General features: G+C 43.0%; 1 protein-coding gene across 2 annotated transcripts; it reads left to right on the forward strand.

Annotated features, from left to right (window-relative positions):
• Positions 1-110: 110 nt before the first annotated feature.
• arpc4l (actin related protein 2/3 complex, subunit 4, like) lies at positions 111-16,713 on the forward strand. Of its 2 annotated transcripts, none has more exons than XM_063067629.1 (6): positions 111-314; positions 2,560-2,675; positions 3,290-3,401; positions 7,150-7,245; positions 8,250-8,420; positions 16,390-16,713. In XM_063067629.1, exons 1-6 carry the CDS (start codon positions 126-128, stop codon positions 16,393-16,395), a joined length of 690 nt encoding a protein of 229 aa, XP_062923699.1. In that variant the 5' UTR covers positions 111-125; the 3' UTR covers positions 16,396-16,713. The 2 variants fall into 2 exon arrangements, with proteins under 2 accessions (XP_062923699.1, XP_062923700.1); XM_063067630.1 differs by having other exon boundaries at positions 176-195.
• The last annotated feature ends 6,904 nt before the right edge of the window (positions 16,714-23,617 follow it).

The raw sequence follows: 23,617 nt of genomic DNA on the forward strand, positions 1-23,617 counted from the left end.
GTTAACTGAAGGAGAGGGGCAAGATAAGCCAGAACCGTGCACAAAGCGAGGCAAGGGCACAGGCTTCATCCCCACTCCCATGCAAGCATGGTACACTCCATGCAGGGGGAGTGAGAGAAAACACAATGCATATTAATACCAGGATCATTAAAGAGAACTTAATGCAGAAAATAACTTCCTGCTGTAAGAGCGATGGTACGTTGCACATAAGGCGAATACTGCCTGACTTTGCGCTGGGGGCTGTGCGCATGCGCAGGCGCCCGGCCCGACCCGACCCTGTCCGGTCCGTTTCCGCCTTCCGGGAAGACAAGATGGTAAGCGGGGCCGGGGCCGGGGTCGGGCAGCGCTGAGCGGCTCCCAGCTCGGGGTCTCCGCGGCCGAGCGACAGTCACCACCCACCCTGAGCCGGGGGGTGGTCAGCGCTGGGTGCTGCTCTCGGATAACGGGGCGAACGGACCCCACCCATCTCCCGAGGGCGAGAGCAGATCCACACCCAGCGCTTCCTGTCATTGAGCCAGCGTTAAAGCCGGAGAGACTCGGGCCGGTCGAGCCAGGCTCTTTGTCCGCTGCCCAGCGCCCTGTCTCTGAATCCCCTCCGACTGGACCAAGAACCGTTTTCTCCATAGCTTGACGGAGGGTCGGAGAAGAACGGGAGGGCAGGAGATGAAATGGGGGGGCTAGGTCTCGGGGTTGTTCGAGTTGTCCACCTTTTTAAATCTGAAAGGGTGCAGCACGGCCTAATCTTATTTGTAGGAGAATGAGAAATTGTCACTAAAATCTCACGTTATTTTATTAATTTATGCGTATTTTCTAGGCCATATACTTTATCGGGGGTTTACACGTTATTTTCAAAGAACTTATTAGTTAGCAAGTTTGTTTTCTATGTGAAAAGCTGGCTGGAGTGCAAACTTTGAAGTTTGATACTCAGTTATAAGGTTCTAATTATTGTACATGTAGTTCATTTGTGATTCATTTAATTTTTTTAAAATTAGAAGTTCAATTATACTTCCTTCTGTACAGTTATTTAGCCTAAGTACTTAAAATTTCATAACCAAAAATCCTACCATTGAACTTTAAAAAATTTGAATTTGATTTTTAAAAATATGAATAAGTTTGGCACTATTAAAAGTGGCTGCCATTTTAAAAAAGAATTAGTTCACCAATGCTCTTGTGGGATTTCAGTCATAGGGAAACGTGATTTGGGCCTTGGTTGTTCTTGGACAATCATGTCCAAATATCTTCAAAAGTTTGGTGTGGATGCCTTTGTGTGCATGAACTACTTTGTTTGTCATCAGTTACTATATATCATTAGGATGTAATGTCTGTGTTATGTGGCACAATTTGTGTTCTGGATATTCGTACCGAGCTTGCTGGTAGGCTTGTCAGTTCGTTACTTGCTTACTGCCCCTTATTCCTGCTGCCATTTAGACCAGCAATGAAGGTCCCCCATCTCTGGCAGTGTTCTTTCATCGTGGTGGTAGCTTCCCCTTGGTTTTCACTACTGTCAATCATGCAAGTCCTGGGTGAAGACTGGGGAATACCATCACAGACAGATATATAAAGATTCTTCATTGCTGTTTCCATCACAGTTTTGTTTGATCAGTCAGGGTTGTTGGCCCTGAGTGGAACCCCCAAACCTGGAGGACCAGTGGACCACTTAGTCTGGCCTCTACCCTTTGACCTATTTGGCATGGACAACCCTACCAAGAGCCCAAGTATGAAACCCTGACTCCAGCCATCATAGCTGTCTGGACCAGTGAAGCGTGGAATCGTCCAAATCACAACAAAGTTGTGGTCCTCTTGAAGGTTGCTACCGTTAACCGCCCACAATCGACTCCCTCCATTAGTTATCTAAATTTTCACATTAGTTGTTGCATCAGGTATTATTCACTCTGGTCTATTCAATAATGTCGTCTTTAATGACTGTCAACAAGTACTAATGCAACACGCACACAATGTTGCTGGAACCTAGCAGGTCAGGCAGCATCTATGGAAATGAGTAAACAGTCAACATTTCGACTTGAGACCCTTCATCAGGACTAAAAATGAACAGGGAAGACTGGGGAAGAAGGATAGTGTGAACATTGATTTTTGCCTTCTAGTATTTTTTTCCTTTCCCCACTCTGGGCTCTTGCCTCTTCTCACCTGCCTATCACCTCCGCCTGGTACCCCTCCTCTTCTTCCCTTTCTCTCATGGTCCACTCTTCTCGCTTATCAGATTCCTTTTTCAACTCTTACCTCTACCACTCACTTGGCTTCAGCTATCAAGTTTTTATTCTGGCATCTTTCCCCTTCCCTTCCAATCCTGAAGAAGGGTCTCGGAAACATCGACTGTTCATTCTTTTCCATCAATGCTGCCTGACCTGCTGAGTTCCTCCAGCATTTTGTGTCTGTTGCCCTGCAGAATCTCTTGTGTTTAAGTACCAATGTATCTGTCTAGTTAAATATATTAAAACATGTAGATCAAAATAGGACTATTTTTCAACATGGATGCAGGCTTTTTAGAGATGAAATTCCTCCAAAAGTGTTTAAATTTTTGTGTTCTCTCCTTTTGTAAAGGCTACACTGCGGCCATATCTGAATGCTGTTCGCGCCACCCTTCAAGCAGCACTGTGTCTGGAAAACTTCTCATCACAGGTGGTGGAGCGGCATAATAAACCAGAGGTGGAAGTGAGGTAACAGGTTCCGTTTTTCGTTTGTCTCACTAAAACAATGCAATCTGTTTTTAGAGCTAAATGTGAATAAGCTTACTTTTGGACACTTGATGAAAGAGTTAAGTAATACCAAAAACTGATTCTTTAAGCTTTGTGGCTGAGATTTATTTATATAACGGGCAAATGAGCAGGATAACATTTTCAATAATCCTTGCAGAAGTATTCTTTTACTGAAATATTGACTTCAGAGTACCTGCTCTTCGGAATGGTGGTGCCTTTGTAGTTTCAATGTGGCACATTACGGTGTCTCAATACCAGTCCAAGTCGTCATAGTTGTTATGTGGAGAAATTTCTCTTTTGGCTTGGTTCTTAAGCACATTATTGGAACACTGTGATACATCACATTGAAACTAAAAAGGTGGGACCATTTTTAAATACAAAGCTAGCACAATGACTTGAAATTGCTTCTTGGAAAACTCAAGAACGCTGTAAGTCTGGGATCACACCATCCGCATGCAATCCTTGGGAATATCTTTACATCAACACTCTAAAACAAAATGAATATAAATAATCCATGGAGAGTTGGATGTTTTTGCTTGCTCGATGGTAACAGACAACGTTTTACTTCAAAATAGGAGCAGTAAAGAGCTGCTACTTCAGCCTTTGATCATCAGCAGGAATGAGAAGGAGAAGGTCCTTATTGAAGGCTCAATAAACTCTGTACGAGTCAGCATTGCAATCAAGCAGGTCAGTGCCCTACCTAACTTCGTTCATGTGTACCTGGCATGTAATCTAAATACTGCACTGGTGGTCAACCAGTTTCTAATCATGCACAATTTGAAATCTGGGAAGTTTTATCTAACTTGAAGTTTGAGCAAAATGTACATTTTCTTTTGGAAACACTAGCTGCCAAAAGTTTAAATAATAACATCATACTGCATTTAGGTGCTTCTGCCTGTTACATCATTCTGTAAGATTCCCTTTCACTTTCCTGCCCAGTATCCAAATCCCTTTCTGTTAAAGCCAAAAAAAAACTACTGATCTGCCTTGCATTTACTCAGTAGTTGGGTACACACGTCTTCTGAGGTGGATAATTCCAAAGATTCTCAACTCTCTGAATGCAGGAATTTCTCTTTTGACTTGATCCTCATTCAGAGATTGTGCAACCAAGGAAAAATACTTTATCCAAGCTTTTATCTATGCAAGTATATAAAACTTCTAAATCCTTCTGTGCAACAACTTTTCATATGACATTTTATTGATTTTTTTTGACAGTTTCAGATATAACACATACTTCCTCTTCAGTTACTCTGCAAGATCTTTTTAATTCAGCATGTTTACCCTGACTATTGAAATGGTGTTCATCTCTGCCTAATCTCTAAGGGAGCCAATTCCTTCCCTCACCATCCATTCACTCTTAATTTATTTGCTCACCTGATTTCCCTCTTAAGTGTATTCTTAAGCTTTTTATGGTCATCAAGGGATTTACTCGATCCTGACCACCTAAACCTAATGTATACAGTACTCCTGTCTTTTTCTTGACCAGAGCATTGATATTTCTCAATAGCCAAGGTTCCCTGAACTGGCCAGGTTTAACCTTGGACTTGACCCATGTTTTTCCATCACTATCTTAAAACTAATAGAATTATGGTCACGAGCCAAAGTGCTCCCTGACTGCATTTACTGGCCCTGCCTCATTCCATCAGAAGTTGTCCAATGTTGTATTGTCCTCAAAAGGGTTCTCTTTTTATTGACTTGGGAGAGCTTCCTGGATACATTTCACAAATTCCACCTTGACCGGTGCCTGTCAGTACTGGGGGGGGGGGAACTAAAATCGCCCACTAATACAAACATATTATTCTTAAAACAATGAGCAGTTTCTCTACACACCTGTTCCTTAATTACCCACTGACTTTTGGAGGGGGATCTATAATATAACCTCACTAGAGTGATCCTCCATTTGTTTCTAAGTTCTACCCAGACAGCCTCTTGTACAACATTAGAATGGCACATCTCATCCCTCATTTCTTAAATTATTTTGGTCCTCTCTGTAGTGTCATTTACCTACTACATAATAAACAAAGTCATTAGTCACAGTCTTCACCTCTTCCCCTTCCCTCACCCGCACCCGTTTCGTCTGTATTCCTGCAGCGTGCTTTTTTTCTCTCACACATGACCATCAGCTGCCTTTGCTTTTTGATATTAACTAAGGCTAAATGATAATTTACTGAAAGGAGGAAATGCACATGGTCGTGGAAAGAACATGCAAACTCTGCACAGAGCACCAGGGTTGGGATCAAACCCACGTTCCTGGAGCTGTAAGGCAGTAGCAATAATAACTGAGGTGCCACCTTTTTCATACGGAATAGGCAAACGATGTACATACAATGAGGCTCAATTTTACCTAATTAAATGAATAAAAATGCAAATGTCAAAGATCTGAAACAAAAGTGAAAATATGCATTTGGTCAGTCAATAACAGTAACCCTCTGTTTATAGAGTGGTTGTGTTGCTAGAAAATAGTCCATGTCACGGTTTTCAATTAAGTGAATCATTTACTCCCATTAAATCCCATGTTATAAGGGAAGATGTGTTCTTACGGAAGTTTTCCTCTCAAGAGTAAGGCCCCCACAAGCCTGCAGACTACATGGAAGAGAATTTTGATTGTATTATAGGCCAAAGGACCCGGTTGATGGCGTAGTGGCATCAGCACCGGTTCGGGACGAAAGGTCCCGAGTTCGAATCCAGCCAGTTCCCCTGCACGCTTTCCACCTGTGCTGGGCTACGAGCTGGTGATCTCTTTGGAAACTCACCCGGCAGAAGGCAGTGGCAAACCACTGCTGTAACTTGCCTCGTACGCGGTTCCCCACTATGTCAGAGAGGCGTGGAGGGAAATCGTCCGCTAACCGGAGAAACTCCAGATGTGACGTACCTTTCCCTTTATAGGCCAAAGAGAAAGGATTATTACTTTAATTGACTAGAAGTGATAATACATTGTTTCGGTAGAAGAGATTGCTAATCCCTTAAGTGATTCCTGCTACGAACTGGCAGCCTGCACTCGTGGTTCTCATAAACTCTGGAGACTTTTTTGTCTCCCATTAGAACAGATTTGTATTCTGTACCTCAAATATCTGGTAGTGATTTGTGAAATCAGTGAGGGTGAATTTTCATTACCCACATTACAGAAGTACAGGGGAACACTGTAATACGATTTATTCACATGTTGGCTATTTCCATAGAATGCTAACAGTTTAAGGCTAGATTGTTAAAACTATCTTGTCTTCACTGATTGTATATGGGCAGTAGGTAGCATAGCAGTTTGCACAACGTTTTACAGTGCCAGCTAGAAGATCAGGGGTCAATCTTCTGCCACTGTCTGAGAAGTTTGTACATTCTCCCTGTGACGGTGTGCGTATCCTCTGGGTGCTCTGGTTTCTTCCCACGTCGTAGAGTTAGGTTAGTAAGCTGTGGGGGTGCTATTTTGGCACCAGACCGTGGAGACACTTGCAAGCTGCTCAGCACACTCCTCATTGATTTGATGCAAAGATGCATTTCACTGCACGTTTCAACGTTTTGATGTACCTGTGACCAAATAAAGCTAATCTTGGGTATTTCCAGTGTTTAAAAAAAATGTTTCTGTGATTCCCATCCGCATTAATCAGTTTTCTCTAAAGTATATCTTGGCAGTAGCGGCTTAGCTAAAATGCTTCCTCTATACTACTTCTGTTGTATACAGGTAACCCAATGAGGCAACATTATTGATGGAGAAACTCAGTAATTTTAGCCTGGGGGTTATGCCTAAATCAAAATCAGGTTTAATATCACTGGTAGATGCGGTGAAATTTGTTGTTTTACGGCAGCGGTACATTGCAATACATAAAACAAAACTATACATTACAATAAGAAGTGTGGAAAAAAATAGTGAGGTAGTGTTCATGGGTTCATTGTCCATTCAGAAATCTGATGATGGAGGGGAAGAAGCTGTTCCTAAAACCCTGAGTGTGTGTTTTCAGGATCCTGTACTTCCTCTCTGGTGGTAGTACTGAGGAGAGGGCATGTCCTGGGTGATGTGGATCCTTAGTGATGGTTGCCACCTTTTTCAGCCATCGCCTTCTGAAGGCGTCCTGGATGTTGGGGAGGCTAGTGCCTCTGATGGACCTGGCTCAGTTTGCAACTTGCTGGCTTTGTCCAATCCTGTGCAATGGCCTGTCCATACCATATCATTCCTGTTGCTACATGGTGGTGCTTTACTCCTTGACATATTTGATACTTCTCCCTTGAGTAGCAAAGTATAATCTTTAACGAGAGTGAGGATTTGTTTCACCACTTTGTAACTGTTATTTCTGTACTTTCCCACAAATGCCTTCATTGGTAATTTTGCATGTGGCATCCTTGTTTTTAATTATCCTTTGTATAGTTATTTGTAAATACCACGTTTTCAGTTTTGAGCAGGTTGAAATTTGTACCCATTATGGTTTCATATTGTTAATTTTAGGCAGACGAGATTGAAAAGATTCTTTGTCACAAATTCATGAGGTTTATGATGATGCGAGCGGAGAATTTCTTCATCCTCCGGAGAAAAGCTGTTGAGGTAATCATACTACCTGGAATTTGCTATTTGGTTTCATTTCATTGGTGCAAGTGATTGTAAAAACAGGTGATGACTGAGAAACAGTAGTTACTCTGTTTGTGGCATTTCTTTAACTTTGAGTTCTTTATCCACCACTCAAACTCTAATTCCTTTCTATAAGCAGTTCAAGAAGTTGATACACATTGCATTCTGCTGCTGTGTTCATCACAGGAAGTGTTCAGCTGCTTGAAAATATACAGAGTTTAACCTGAACATCGTGTATGAATGTTATCTATCTCATCACAAGTATCTCCTTTCCTTTACAATCATACTCTGTCCTGTGAAGGAAACTTACTTCCATTTATGTTGAAGAACTTCCAGCAGCTTTTTGATGTGGGTGGCTTTCTTAATGAGAAAATAGGAGGCACTTATCTCTAGTCTTCTGTATCCAGTGATCAGCAAACAATCTGAATGTAGTTCATGCCATCATCTTTATCCTGGCACTGAAAGCATATGAAATTTGAAACTGAAGGACTGAAAATCTCAGGTAGCAGAATCTGAGCTGTGTAGCAGATTCAGATTCAGAATCAGAATCAGACTTATTATCCAAGTTAGAGATCACAGCATCACCAGATGCTGCAGGATTTGCACACCTCTAGTTTTATTCTCCCTTTAGCATCGTACATAAAAGGCAGTGAGCTCCTCTGAAATGATAAACCATTTTGCAGTGTGTCTTTACTGACAATGTGATTGAAAGGACTACATGGTGCAATGAGTCGGCAGCTACCTTTTAATCTCTAGGAAATGGATTTGAGCCACTCTTGTACAAATTCATCAAGAGCTCTAATAAGAAAGTATAATGGTTACCATAGTTTTGATAGGAAGTATCTAGAACTCCAGTTTATATCTGGTGAATGGATTATATGCAAATACTTGGAGAAATTTTTCCTACCATCTCGATTTGCTCGCTAGCTAACAATGTCAGCGACTACACTAAATGAAACTCCTGTTTCCTCTCTTGGCAGGGCTACGATATCAGCTTCCTGATCACCAACTTCCACACTGAACAAATGTACAAACACAAGTTGGTTGATTTTGTCATCCACTTCATGGAGGAGATTGATAAAGAAGTCAGTGAAATGAAACTGTCATTAAATGCCAGAGCTCGCATTGTTGCAGAGGAGTTCCTCAAAAATGTGAGTTTTTCTTGTTCTCTCAATTTACCCAAAGCATAGAAATTTGCAGTACAACTGCTGAACCCTTCAGAGCCTGAACATTGCTCCTCTGATATTTTACTGCTTGCATTGGTAGGGTCGGTTAGCGTTGCATAAATAACGTGAGCCAGTCTTTGTGCTGGCTTTACTTTGCTGTTTGTGGTTTTTGCCTTTCTGACAGGATGTGTTCCTCAAATATGCTTCACTTCTCTTTTGGTTGAGGCTGTGCTTTGAACATTAAACATATGTGGTGATGCTGTTTAAAAGGAAGTGTCCTAAAATAGCCCAATGACTTGTTCAAAGTCTGCAGTTGTAACAAAGCAGCGTTCATTCCCTATGTACAATTATGCTGAAAAGATAATTCTTCTCACAAAGTGCCATGGTAGCACAACATTATTGCAGTTTGGGTTGTCAGGAGTTCGGGAGTTCAATTCTGATGTCATCTGTACATTCTCCCCATGGAATGTGGGGGTTTTCTCCTGGTGCTCCAGTTTCCTCCCAGTGAGTAGGTTAATTGGTCACGGTTAGGGTTAAGTCAGGGATTGCTTATGTCAATAAATAACCAAGATTATGTTGATGGTACGGCATCGAAAAGGCACCTTTGACTCTTTGAGCCAGGTTGTCCAGTGACCCCTATCTAACTTTGGCCCAATGAAGGGACAATTTATGCAGTGACCAATTAACCGACTTAGTGGTGTGTTTTTGGACTGTGGAAGGAAACCGGAGCACCCAGTGGAAACCCAGACCATCATGGGGAGAATATACAAACTCCTTACAGACAACGGCAGGAACTGAGCCCATGTCGCTGGTATTGTAAAGTATTGTGGTACCACTACACCCTATGGATTGTTATCTTTCGTCTCAAGGAGGTTAGAAAGAAATAGGATGTACTTATTTTACTGTCAGACTACGTTCGGACAATATGGGTCATCTCTGAGCATTTGTAATGCAGGAAGAAGATGCTAGAGTAAAGATCCATCAATTGATACAGGGCTATTAGTTTTAAACATTAGAGAAGCTTACACAGAGGAGGTTGTATTACCTGGGCATATTTGAAGGGATGATGTAATTGATATGCTAAGGGGAACCAGTATGATAGAGCTGAGGATGAGGAGCAAGTTTACAAATAGGTGAGGGGTGTAACATGAATATAAGGAAGGACAAGCCAATGATTGGGTACAAATGCAGACAGAGCAAAGAGTTAAATTGTACCACAGAGGCAAAATTCAAAAAGGCTGAAGGTGCTGTATTTAAATGTGCATAGCATTCGGAGTAAGGTGGACAAACACATGATGCAATTAGAGATTGGTTGGTATAACGTTGCGGGCATCACGGAGTCGTGGCTGAAAGAAGGACATAGTTGGGAGTTTAACATCAAAGGATATACTTTGTATCGAAAGGACAGGCAGGAAGGCATAGGCAGTGATGTGGTTCTCTTGGTAAGAGATGGAATTACATCTTTAGAGGTGACATAGAGTCAGAAAATGTTGAATCGTTGTGAGTGGAGTTAAGAAACTGCAAGGGTGAAAGAAACACTATGGAAGTCATATATAGGCCTCCAAATAGTAGCCGAGATGTGGGGTTGAGATTGCAAAGAGAGCTGGAAAAGCCTTGTAATAAGGGTAATGACACGATTGTAATGGGGGACTCAATATGCAAGAGGATTGGGAAATTAAGGTTGGTGTCGGATTGCAACAGAGGGAATTTGTTGAATGCCTACGAGATAGCTTTTTAGAGCAGCTTGTGTTTGAGCCCACGAGAGGACAGGCGATCTTAGCTTGGGTTTCAGAGGTACATTTAATGTCAGAGAAATGTATACAATGTACATCCTGAAATGCTCTTTCTTCACAAACATCCATGAAAACAGAGGAGTGCCCCAAAGAATGAATGACAGTTAAATGTTAGAACACCAAAGTTCTCCCCCCCGCCAGCTCCCCTCCCTCCCACACGTAAATGGCAGCAAGCAACAATCCCCCCTCCCCCCCGGCAAAAAAGAGCATTGGCACCCACCACCGAGCACTCGTGTGAGCAAAGCAACAGCAAAGACGCAGACTTGTAGTTACCCCAGAGACATCGTGTTTCACCCAGTATTTGACATACCACAGGTGTGCGCTCTCTTCTCCTCCCCCCCCCCCCAAATAAGGGAGAAAGAGATGTCTCCATTTCAGAGTGAGAGGGGAGACATAACAAACAACTTGTTGGTTTACGATGTTAAAATTCCGAGCTGTGTGTCCGAAGATCTCGGGTCTCTGGGCACACAGCCTTAGACTTTCCGACTCCCACGACACACCGATCTCCTGCCTGGACACCAACCTCCGATTCCCCCGTCTCCAGAGCCATGAGATCTCGGTCCTCTGAAGGCGAGCGAAGCTCTTGAGCTGCGCCCTTGGCACGCCTAATAATGGCCATTCCCGCAAAGAACGGTAGTCAGTGTGTAACTCCAGGTCAGGGTCTTCAAAAGAACCCTGAAAGGGGAAAATTAGAGATATTAAGGATGGAAATAGAGCTGATTCCGAAAATGCAAGCAAAGGAGACACTGTTAGGCGCCATAGATTCTCCTAAGCTCCTCCTCCAGGGTGTTGTGTAATAACCTAGATCTTAATAAGGAGCTTAATGTAAAGGAACCTTTAGGAGGCAGTGATCATAATATGATTGAATTCATACTACTTTTTCAGAGGGAAAAGCATAAGTTAGATGTATCATTATTGCAATGGAACAAGGGGAATTACAGAAGCATGAGAGAGGAACTTGCCCAGGTGGATTGGAGGAGGATACTGGCAGGGATAATGGCAGAACAGAGGTGGCTGAAGTTTCTGAGAATAGTTCACAAGCACAAGGTGGCGATGTCCCGCAGAAGTTGTTCTCGTGGCAGGGGCAGGCAAATGTGGCTGACAAGGGAAGTTAAGGATTGCACAAAAGCAAAGGAAAGGGCATATAAGGTAGCAAAAGTGATTGGGAAGTTAGATCATCCTTGCCTGCTCTCCATCTTCCTCTGGGCTCCTCTCCTCCTTTCTTTCTCCCTAGGCCTCCCGTCCCATGATCCTTCCCCTTCTCCAGTCTTGTATCCCTTCTGCCAATCAACGTTCCAGCTCTTAGCTCTTCCATCCCCCTCCTGTCTTCTCCTATCATTTCGGATCTCCCCCTCCCCTTCCCACTTTCAAATCTCTTGCTCTCTTTTTTCAGTTAGTCCTGACGTAGGGTCTCGGCCCGAAACGTCGACTGTACCTCTTCCTATAGATGCTGCCTGTCCTGCTCCGTTCACCAGCATTTTGTGTGTGTTGCTGGGAAGTTGGATGATTGGGAAGCTTTTAAAATCCAACAAAAGGCGACTAAAAAAGCTATAAGCAGGGAAAAGATGAAATATGAGGGCAAACAAGCCAATAATATAAAGCAAGATACTAAAAGATGGTTTTTGTAAAGGGTAACCTTGCCTGACAAATCTGTTGGCATTCGTTGAGGAAGTAACAAACAGGGTGGACAAAGGAAAGGCAGTGGATGTCATATACTTGGATTTTCAGAAGGTATTTGAAAAGGTGCCTCATGTGAGGCTGCTTAACAAGATAAAATCCTGAGCTGTTACAGGAATCATACTGGCGTGGATAGAGGAATGGCTGACAGGCAGGAGGCGGAGATGGGGAATAAAGGGGGCCTTTTCTGGTTGGGTGCCAGTAACGAGTGGTGTTCCTCTGGGGTCAGTATTGGGACTGCTACTTTTCACATTGTTTGTCAATGATTTGGAAAATGGCTTTGTGGCAAAGTTTGCGGATGATGTGAAGATAGGTTGAGGGGTAGGTAGTGCTGAGGAAGCAATGCAATTGCAACATGATCTGGACAAATTGGAAGAATAGGCTAAAAAGTGGCAGATGAAATACAGTGTTGGGAAATGTATGATATATTTTGGTAAAGGGAACAATAGTGTGGACTATTATCTAAATAGGTAGAAAATTCAAACATCAGAGGTGCAAAGGGACTTGGGAATCCTAGTGTAAGACTGCCAGCAGGTTAATTTGCATGTTGAGTCTGTGGTAAAGAAGGCAAATGCAATGTTGGCATTTATTTCAAGAGGGATAGAATATAAAGACAAGGTGATAATGCTGAAGCTTTATAAGACACTAGTCAAGCTGTACTTGGAGTATTGCCAATAGTTTTGGGCCCAAATCTCAGAAAGGATGTGTTGTCATTAGAGAAGGTCCAGAGGAGGTTCACTAGGATGATTCTGGAAATGAAGGGGTTAACATATGAGGAGCATTTGGCAGCTTTGGGCCTGAACTCACTGGAATTTAGAATGCGGGTGGGGGTGGAATCTCATTGAATTATAGTCATACTTTATTGATCCCCGGGGAAATTGGTTTTCGTTACAGTTGCACCATAAATAATTAAATAGTAGTATGTAAATTATGCCAGGAAATAAGTCCAGGACCAGCCTATTGGCTCAGGGTGTCTGACCCTCCAAGGGAGGAGTTGTAAAGTTTGATGGCCACAGGCAGGAATTACTTCCTATGACGCTCTGTGTTGCATCTTGGTGGAATGAGTCTCTGGCTGAATGTACTCCTGTGCCCAACCAGTACATTATGTAGTGGATGGGAGACATTGTCCAAGATGGCATGCAACTTGGACAGCATCCTCTTTTCAGACACCGCCGTCAGAGAGTCCAGTTCCATCCCCACAACGTCACTGGCCTTACGAATGAGTTTGTTGATTCTGTTGGTGTCTGCTACCCTCAGCCTGCTGCCCCAGTACACAACAGCAAACATGATAGCACTGGCCACCACAGACTCGTAGAACATCCTCAGCATCGTCCGGCAGATGTTAAAGGACCTCAGTCTCCTCAGGAAATAGAGACGGCTCTGACCCTTCTTTTAGACAGCCTCAGTGTTCTTTGACCAGTCCAGTTTATTGTCAATTTGTATCCCCAGGTATTTGTAATCCTCCACCATGTCCACACTGACCCCCGGATGGAAACAGGGGTCACCGGTACCATAGCCCTCCTCAGGTCTACCACCAGCTCCTTAGTCTTTTTCACATTAAGCTGCAGATAATTCTGCTCACACCATGTGACAAAGTTTCCTACCGTAGCCCTGTACTCAGCCTCATCTCCCTTGCTGATGCATCCAACTATGGCAGAGTCATCAGAAAACTTCTGAAGGTGACAAGACTCTGTGCAGTAGTTGAAGTCCGAGGTGTAAATGGTGAAGAGAAAGGGAGACAGGACAGTCCCCTGTGGAGCCCCAGTGCTGCTGATCACTCTGTCGGACACACAGTGTTGCAAGCACACGTACTGTGGTCTGCCAGTCAGGTAATCAGGAATCCATGACAGCAGGAAAGCATCCACCTGAATCGCTGTCAGCTTCTTCCCCAGCAGAGCAAGGCGGATGGTGTTGAACACACTGGAGAAGTCAAAAAACATGACCCTCACAGTGCTCGCTGGCTTGTCCAGGTGGGTGTAGACACGGTTCAGCAGAAACCTAGCAGATGATGAAAGAACTGGATAAGGTGGATGTGGAGGGATGTTTTCTGTGGTGGTGAGGGTATCCAGAACTAGAGGGCATAGTGAGATCAGTGATGCCCACAATGTCATACTGACCATCTCTAGTTGTGCCACAAGTTTGTCCACCTTATTCTGACCTTTCGCTCTGCATTCTTTGCCCTTTTGCATTTTGCCTCTCTGGTGCAATTTCCTTTGTTCTGTCTGCATTCGTGCCCCTGGTCCAGAGGAATGTTTCATTTGGCGGTATACATGTATGTGGCTGAATGACAATAAACTTGAACTTTTATTCTCATCTCAGGTTCTGCATTTATTTACACCAGCATGATACTTGCTGTCATTTTGTCTTTCACAAATTGAAGAGATCGAGGTTATAATTTGAAAAATAAAATCTTTCATTTATAGACAATGTTCCCTCTAATTTGAATGACCAGTGTGCACCAAAATCTTGTGCTGTGCAATTTCTTACCCAGTGACAACACCATGCATATTGAATTTTATATATAGAAGTATTCATTTTAACAGCTAGCAAAACACTGTTAATAAGAACTTGATCTCTGGGTTTGATCGTTTTCACTTTCGTTCATCTGAACTGTCACAAAACTTAGATACTGAGGCTGTAGCGGGTAACTTAAGGATTTTCTCACTGGAGTTTTTGCACATTGTCCATGTGTGATTTGCTTGCGAAATAATGCTTTAAAAAGTCTAGTTGGCAAATTCTTCCCACTTGCAAATTCTCTAGCAACTTTTACATCACAACAATTCATGCTGGTAACACCAGTTTCTGTATTTGTACTTAAATATTTCTCGTAGCTCCATGTTCCTGAGCTTTCAGTGTAGCAATTTTTATTGTTTCTTAAGCTATTCTGCATTAAATGAACTAACAGATCTTTTGTGCTTCGCGCCCTTTGTTTCTGTAGAATTCAATTTATTCAATAAAAACAACATAAATAAGCCAGTTCTAAAATCTGCAGATAAGTCTTCACAAACTCCAGAATGCTCTGCCTCAGAAGACAGTGGTGGCCAAGTCTCTGGATTCTTTCAAAAAAGAGTTAGATAGAGCTCTTAAAGATAGCGGAGTGAAGGGTATGGGGAGAAGGCAGGAAAAGGGTACTGATTGTGGATGAAGGGCTGAATGGCCTACTCCTGCACCTATTATCCATTGTTGTCAACAGCGTCCATATCCGAAAGGAAATGTGATTGTGTGTGATCATGAAATGTAGTTAACATGTCAACAGGGTTGATGATGGCCACCTGTTGTGCGCAGTTTAAATTCCTTTGTGCACTAGTAAAAGATGTGTGTGTGGGCACACCTTAGAAGAAGCTTTGGTCATAGAGTCTCTGACTCGGCTCTTTCTTAATCTGTGTGTTTATGTGATAATCCATTTCTATTTCTGAGGGATTCTTATTTCCTATACTATCTAATATTCTTTTCCTGAAGTTTATTTCTCCATCAGCAATATCTGTTTTTGTGAAGCTACTTTGTTCTGCATTTTCCATTCTGTCTATTCCATCCTCCTCTCTCTCAATACTCTTTCCTTCATCCCCACCCCCCCCCCCACTGTTCCCTTATCCATCCTTCCTCATTTTTCCCATTCACTTTTCTCTGCCTCACTCCCCATACTTTGTCAACCATATCCATGTCTGGGGCCATGGTGCAAAACACAGTATCGATAGTCACTCACAGCATACAGTACATATAATTATGATAGCAGAAAAACAGTTTCAAAATAAATTATAGCTCAAGTCTCTGAGTGTCCTGCATCACTTTCTTTTGCATTTCTTCCTATGTTAAAATTCTCAATTCTACTGAAATGTTTACCTTTCCCATTTGTTGCCATCAATCTTTTTTATTAACAGATAGCTTTGCTTTCTTGGTTTGCTGCCCACCAACTGTAATTAGCTTTATTTAGAAGACAAAAATATGTAAGCTTATAGAATACTGAGAAGTTTTGGGTTTCAGAGACCAGTAACTTCCTGTTCTTGCCATGCTTGACTGAAGGAAAAAATTGGAGATACATTTACCCTTTGGCCATTGTAATAGCGTGCCAAAAATTACTTGCAAAATCTTGGTTTGCGCATTAATTTAATTTATTTGGTGGGAGATGGACAACATCTACGTTCAGATATTCTTTCCTTATACCTCCGGAGTCATGAAAATTGCTACTTTGATAGGAAACTAACAAACTGTGACAAATAAAAATGGTAGTGCCCTTAATGTTAAAAGTGCTCTCGCACCAGGTTCTTCCCTCAATAACCGAAAATGTACCAAATATGATCACGTAATGCTGAAGGAACTCAGCAGGTTAGGTGGTATCCATGGAGAGGACTAAGTAGTCGACATTTCCGGCTGAGACCCTTCATTCGTCCTGATCCTCCGGCATTTTGTGTGTCTTTCTCTCTATATATCTAGTATCTGCAGAAGATCTTGTGTCGCTAAATATGATCTTTCTTTTCTGTTTACAGTTCTGATGCTGCTTGCATTTGCTTTCAACTGTCAAGACCAAGGTGACGAGGAGCTATGTGAAACTGCACTGCTGGAAAGAAGCTTTGGGGCAGGGGTGGGTGTGATCATCTGCTGAAAGGGGGCTCAGACAATATCCTGACCAGCTTGCTGGAAGGAGCTTGTACAATAATTCAACCAGACTGCTGGCTTTATTATTAACAAATCGGTTTTTCAATTGATACTGTATTTACAGCAGCATATTATCTGTTGTAATTAGTTCTTTCACAAATTGAAGGGACCGAGTTATACATTTGTATTTTGAAAAATAAAAACTTTCATTCATAGTTTGTGTCATAGTGTCTCTGATTTGGCTCACTCTTAAATCCATGTGTTTAAGTGATAGTCCATTTTTTATTTTTGAGGAACTTGACCAACACAATAAAACCTATCACTGCCCGGGGTTCTTGACAATATTAGAAACAGCTCTTTATCTTACGAAACGATAAGCAAAATATGACAGATGCTGGGCATCATGAATAATAAATTTTGACAACACCTAGCAGGTCAGATATGTGTCTTGGTTAGTAAAAGGAGGGGAGTGGTTCCCTTTTATCAGAACTGATGGTTATTAACTTTAAATGTTTATCCTGCTTCTCTCCAGAAGCTGTCAATCCAGTTAAATGTTCCTGGTATACTCAGTCTCCACTGGTATTTATTCTATCACTGATTATAAATCATACTGAAACAGAGTCTGAGTAATTCATCACTTATATACTCTCCCTTCTTGTCATTTTTGTAATACAGAAAGCCACGTTCCTCAAGTTTCTTTTAATTCTGCTTTTATTTCTATCGATAGTTTCTGAATAAGTTTTCTGTTTTGACAAATTTAATATTGTTACTGGAGTCATGTTTTGTTATCCAGAAAAAAATACTGCAGATGCTGGAAATCTGAAATAAATATAAAATGCTGTAAATACTCAGGAGGTCAGGTTGCATCTGAGAAGCAGAGTTAACATTTCAGGTTTAATCTCGTCATCAAACTAGTCTTGAAGAAAGTTCTTTGAACTGAATCATTAACTCAGTTTCAGGTCAATTTGTGAAAGAACTAATGACCATTTATCAGAACAGTTCTGGTGAGAGGTCATCAAACAGGAATGTTAACCCTGTTTTTTTTCTCCCTCCACAAATGCTGCCTAGATGGCTGAGTATTTCCTTTTATTTCCCTGTTTTATTACAAGTTTTGTTCTATTGCAAGTGGGTGTAGATTTTGTTGCTTTTAACATTTTAGCCATTGTAGCTGACAGAAATGAAAATGCAATGTTGTATTTGCCCAAAACCTCTTTGGTAATGAATAATAGGGGTACAAGCTGCGGTACTGTTTTTAGTGTGGTCAACAGTACGCATTCTGTAACATGGATGGTATAGAGTAGCAAGGTGTAGGCTCTCGTATGTGCTTGGCGAGTTCTCAGTTGAAATTAAACTCTGAAAAGTTGTTTGAATGGGAATAATTTAACGAGGGTACATAATACTGCTGTCATTGCAATTAATATGTATTAACGTGCTTCTCGTTATTAAAAACCTTTGCAATTCACCTACCCAGTCATTTCCTGTAGATTGGTTTCATTTTTATCTTTGACACTTTTTATAGCTTATTATGAAATCTGAAAAGATTTTTAATATCTCCAAGATGATTTGTAAATATGACTAGCAGCACAATTGCCAAACCAGCAGAAATGGATCACTCAGTCGGAGTCTGGATTACTTGAACTAAGAAAGTTTTATTAAAGAAACAAGCAACACAGTACTCTAATCAAAAGGATAATGAATGCAACAGTTCAGCAATGATAAACATACTTGTACACAGAATTAAGATAACAGGATCAATCAAGCTCTCTCGTTGTCTAGGAGTAAATGACCAGTTTCAAAGTAACGCAAAGTTCAGTTCAGTTCGCAGTAATCGCTGCTGTGGCGATGGACAGTGGGGGGAAGGAGAGAGAGAGCAAAACGAATGAATATTCAAGGCTTCCACACAGACCTTCGCAGTCAGCTTTCGGGCGAGTCCTTTGTGATGTCATCTGAGGTCACCAACCGTGACCCCTCCGTTTCCAGATACGATCGTTTCCCTGCGCTGAACCTGGCACCCAGGCAAGGGTGGACACACACCAGGTTCCCGCCGATCGTACCTTTCCACCCTGTGCGTTTATGGCCCAGTACTTCCCACCGACTTGTGAGAGACGCACCGCTTCCAGGGTCTTGTTACCTCGGGTGTCATCTGTGTCCTGCCTTAGTGAACCTGTCCCTTTTTATCCCCCTGCTGGGGTATTGCCTGTCCATCACTTCAAACAGTTCAGGGTTCAAAGGGGGAGCCGCTCTTGACAGCTCCCGCCTTCTGTTACTCTCTCTCCCGTCCCTTCATTACACATCTCCAAATGCTGCTCCATTGTTTTCCTTATCTCTCTCTCTCCTGAAGACAGGTGGCAGACCAACTGCTGATCACACCGGTGCCAGCACAGGACAGCTACATCTTAATCTATGTGTATTCTTGTCACACTTCCCCCCTTTAAGGATTTTTACCGGGGGGTAATAATTACAAACATGAGTACATTATTTGATACACACAAATATACATCTTTATCAGCTATTTGGCTAATACAGCGAGTTTGAAGTTGTCAACACCTGACAGACAGTCAGCCATCACATTTTCTGTTCCTTTTATATGTGTTATTAATAATCCCTTAGACCAGGCTCCAATTTAGCAAACTTCATAGTGGCCAAAAACACTGATGAATTGCGATCAATGTAACCTCTCATTTGGTTTTGTCCCAGACCACAATAACAAGGGTCATCCCATTCCGACTTGGTTTTCTCTCGCAAGGGCTTAGTAGGAGGGGGAGGGGTAGTGACCGCAGAGTTATTGCAAAACTTTCTACAGTACCCCACCTTCTCTAAGAGCATTCTGAGGGCCCTCTTGTCTGTCGGGGTTGGGAGGTCAGCGATAGCCTGCACTGTAGCTTGCATCACTGCCAGCTGCCCCTGTGTCACCACAATTCCCAGGTAAGTGACCTTCGTGTGGCCGAACTCATTTTTTTCAAGGTTCACTATCAAGCTGGCTTCAGACAGCCGCATTAAATTGCCAATACATACCTCTGTGTTCGTCAGCCCTTTAGTCACTGAATTACTCATTCTATATGGCTGTTGCTTGCTAGGCTGACCTATTGTAACAGACACCACCCAACGTCCCAGTTCTTTGCATCGCCTCGGGACAATCAAACACATGGGTGCGAGTTGTTTAATTACTTCTCCTAAAGAGTCGCTTTGTTCGGGGATTAAGGGAGAGACCTTATCAGCAGACCTGGCCAAAACAATAGCCTTCTCCCATCTGGTCGATACCATACTCAACTTTTCAAAATGGTTTTTTTCTCTTATCAGGGGGACCCTAGCTTCCTTGATTTCCGTGCTAACACCAATTAGGCTTGTTAGCATATCAAAAGCCTGTGACCGTCTCAGTTCGCGTCGGTCATAATCAATAACATCCTTCCCCCTGGGCAGCCGGTAAACCTCTTTCATGATTCCACCAACTGTTCGCTCCAGTACCGCAAAATGTCCACTGAGGGGTACCTTGTGGGCCAGGTTAAAAATCTCAACCCCATAACTCTTTTGCACCACCCCCTATTCCTCATCTGCGGGTACTGTACTGGGTTTCCCTTTCTTCCTTAGCACTTCCTCCTCCACACAATAGCCTACTAGTTCCCTTGTCAAGTCTGTGTCAGAGAGAGCTGTCTCTGCCAAAACCATCAGCCCCTCGTCTCACTCCTGCGTCTGCACAAATTCTTTCCTGGCTACTGCTAAGTCTGTCTCAGCTCCCTCACTACCTCTTGTCTCACTACACTCCTTCTTTTCATTTTCTACCCCCTTCTCGTACAAGGTTGGCAGAAACGTTTCAGCTAAATTTACTACTGCAGCCCCATGATGAACCTGTGAGTCCATGGGCGGGGCCTCAATGCTGGCAGGCTGACCTGTCAATCTCACGACTGGGAACACAATTCCCCCGGCGACGTCATTACCGAGCAAGACTTCCATGCCTTTCATCGGTAATTCGGACCTCACCCCGATCGTGACTAGTCCAGAGACCAGGTTGCTTTGTAAGTGTATCTGGTGCAAAGGGACTGACTCTGTCCCTTCCCCAACACCTTTGACCTCTACCTCCCCAGTCTGGGTCTCTGAGCTAAACTCTAATACACTCTTCAGTATTAGTGACTGACACGCTCCCGTGTCTCTCCAGATCCGCACTGGAACTGGTTTTAACCCCTCCTTCACTGACATCAATCCGGCCGACATAAACCTCTCACGCCCATCCTGAACTTTTGCAGACCTGTCCTTCCCTAGCGGGTCATGTACCAGCTCGATACAGCCAGTCAAAATCGCCGTTTTTCCTTTTCCCGTCTCCTTCTTTGGGGCAAAGCACCTGGACGCAAAGTGTTTGACTTTCCCACAATTATAACAGACGACCCCAGGAGACTTCCTACCAGACTGCTCCCGGTCTACCTTATCCTTTTCACTAGTCCCCGGCTTACTTTCTGACTTTTCCGGCGGACTCTCCCCGCCGTCCTGACTACCCTTCTGGTAGCCTTTACTCGGGGCAAACTTCATTTTATGCGTCAACGCATACTCATCCGCTAACTTAGCGGTTGCGGCTAACGTGGCTGCCTCTTTCTCATCGAGGTAGGGTCTCATACCCTCAGGGACACAACCTTTAAACTGCTCAATCAGGATCAGCTGTAGCAGTCTGTCATAATCCCCCCTACCCACTTCGAGGTGCATCAACGCTCACAATATGTCTACATCTCACGGGCAAACTCTAAATACGTGCGGTCCCACTGCTTCCTCGCATTCCGGAACCTCTGCCGGTATGCCTCCGGGACCAACTCATAAATCCTGAGGATGGCCTCTTTCACCACCTCATACCTCTGGGCATCTTCCGCGGACAAAGCTGAGTAAGCTTCTTGGGCCTTCCCTTTCAGTACACTCTGAAGCAAAACAACCCACTTATCCCACGGCCAGTCCTGACTTATAGCCACTTTTTTGAAATGGAGGAAGTACCGATCCACGTTGGTATCGTCAAATGGGGGAACCAGCCTAACCTCCTGGGTCGCCCGGAACCCTCCACCTTGGTTCGGCACGAGCCCCTGCCCTGCCCTTATCTTTAACTTCTCCAGCTCAAATTCCCTTTCCCTCTGTTTCTCCTCTCGCTCCAGCTGTCTCTCTCTCTCTCTCTCTCTCTCTCTCCTGCCTTTCTAACTCTTTCTCTTTCTCCCGCCTTTCTAACACTCTCTCCTGCCTTTCTAACTGCTTCTCTTCGTGTTCTAACTGCCGTACCCGGAACTCGTGCTCGAGTCTCAGTTTTTCAAGCTGCACCTGTACCGCGTCTCCAGCAGGTTTTTCAATAGTCACCACCCCCAGCTCGCCTTGGGGAAACACACCTTTAGATACATAGTGCTCTACAATAGCTCTGTGTATCTCCTCTCTCCTCATTGTCGACTTCCCCTTAGCAAGATTCAACAGTTTGGCCACAGCTACCAATTCTGATTTCCTGGCATCCTCTAATGCATCCAAGGTCGGCGCCTTTATAAATTCCTCAACCTCCATTTCTGCTGTTTGTCTTTTCTTTCTTTCGGGAATTTTGACCCAATCAATTTACTCCGTCCCAAATTTTGCGTTCAAAATCGCTGACAAGAACCCCACTTATGTTACGTACCCCGTAACTGGGTTGCCAAACCAGCAGAAATGGATCACTCAGTTGGAGTCTGGATTACTAGAACTAAGAAAGTTTTATTAAAGAAACAAGCAACACAGTACTCTAATCAAAAGGATAATAAATGCAACAGTTCAGCAATGATAAACACACATGTACACAGAATTAAGATAACAGGATCAATCAAGCTCTATCGTTGTCTAGGAGTAAATGACCAGTTTCAAAGTAACGCAAAGTTCAGTTCAGTTCGCAGTAATCGCTGCTGTGGCGATGGACAGTGGGGGGAAGGAGAGAGAGAGCAATAACGAATGAATATTCAAGGCTTCCACACAGACCTTCGCAGTCAGCTTTCGGGCGAGTCCTTTGTGATGTCATCTGAGGTCACCGACCGTGACCCCTTCGTTTCCAGATACGATCAGTTCCCTGCGCTGAACCTGGCACCCAGGCAAGGGTGGACACACACCAGGTTCCCACCGATCGTACCTTTCCACCCTGTGCGTTTATGGCCCAGTACTTCCCACCGACTTGTGAGAGACGCACCGCTTCCAGGGTCTTGTTACCTCGGGTGTCATGTGTGTCCTGCCTTAGTGAACCTGTCCCTTTTTATCCCCCTGCTGGGGTATCGCCTGTCCATCACTTCAAACAGTTCAGGGTTCAAAGGGGGAGCCGCTCTTGACAGCTCCCGCCTTCTGTTACTCTCTCTCCCGTCCCTTCATTACACATCTCCAAATGCTGCTCCATTGTTTTCCTTATCTCTCTCTCTCCTGAAGACAGGTGGCAGACCAACTGCTGATCACACCGGTGCCAGCACAGGACAGCTACATCTTAATCTATGTGTATTCTTGTCACAATGACTAGCAGCACAATCTTGCACCCTCCTCCTTGCTCATGTCTAAGAGAAACTTGTTTGGCAGTTAAGTTGAAAAGTCTAATTATTTCAGTTACCCATTTAAAAAAAATTCAGTAGTGTTCGTTTTGACAGGAGACTTGAGTCATCTTCATTCTGCTGTACTTTGATATTTTTCATTGCAAATAGGAATATGTGTTGAAAATTCTTTAAAATTGGAATAACATTTTTGAAATTTGTGCTTCTGCAAGTTCAACTGAGAAATTTCAGACACACTCTTGATTTAAGTATTATTGGGACAGTATTTGTTTATCATTTAAACACCTATTTTTGACCAAAGCATCATTTATAAAGATGAAAAAAGCATGACCGTAGCAGGTAAGATGTTAAAGAGCCAAAATTGTGCAGTGTACACAAGGTAGCACAAAAATCAGATGTAAGATGAGGAACAGTAGTAGCAAATTATTGGAGAACTTAGTAGCAAGATCTTCAACTGATTTGGTCATTAGGTTTAAGGAAATTTAAATATGATATGCTCCACATATGGTAAAGGAATATCAGCTATTCATTTAACTCAGTTTTTGTTAATAATTAAAATTCAATAAAAGTTGAAAAAGGATCTAGTGCTTTCCTGGCGTAAATGAGGAAT

This window comes from Mobula hypostoma, chromosome 15, assembly GCF_963921235.1.
Source record: "Mobula hypostoma chromosome 15, sMobHyp1.1, whole genome shotgun sequence".
In the NCBI taxonomy this organism is placed as follows: Eukaryota; Metazoa; Chordata; class Chondrichthyes; order Myliobatiformes; family Myliobatidae; genus Mobula; species Mobula hypostoma.

What these genes read in the sequence shown, in the direction of transcription:
- arpc4l (XM_063067629.1), top strand. Translation starts at nt 126, where the DNA reads ATGCATATTAATACCAGGATCATTAAAGAGAACTTAATGCAGAAAATA. An exon ending in CCTTCCGGGAAGACAAGATG is followed by an intron (nt 315 to 2,559) that starts GTAAGCGGGGCC and finishes CCTTTTGTAAAG; the next exon opens with GCTACACTGCGGCCATATCT. An exon ending in TCCGGAGAAAAGCTGTTGAG is followed by an intron (nt 7,246 to 8,249) that starts GTAATCATACTA and finishes CTCTCTTGGCAG; the next exon opens with GGCTACGATATCAGCTTCCT.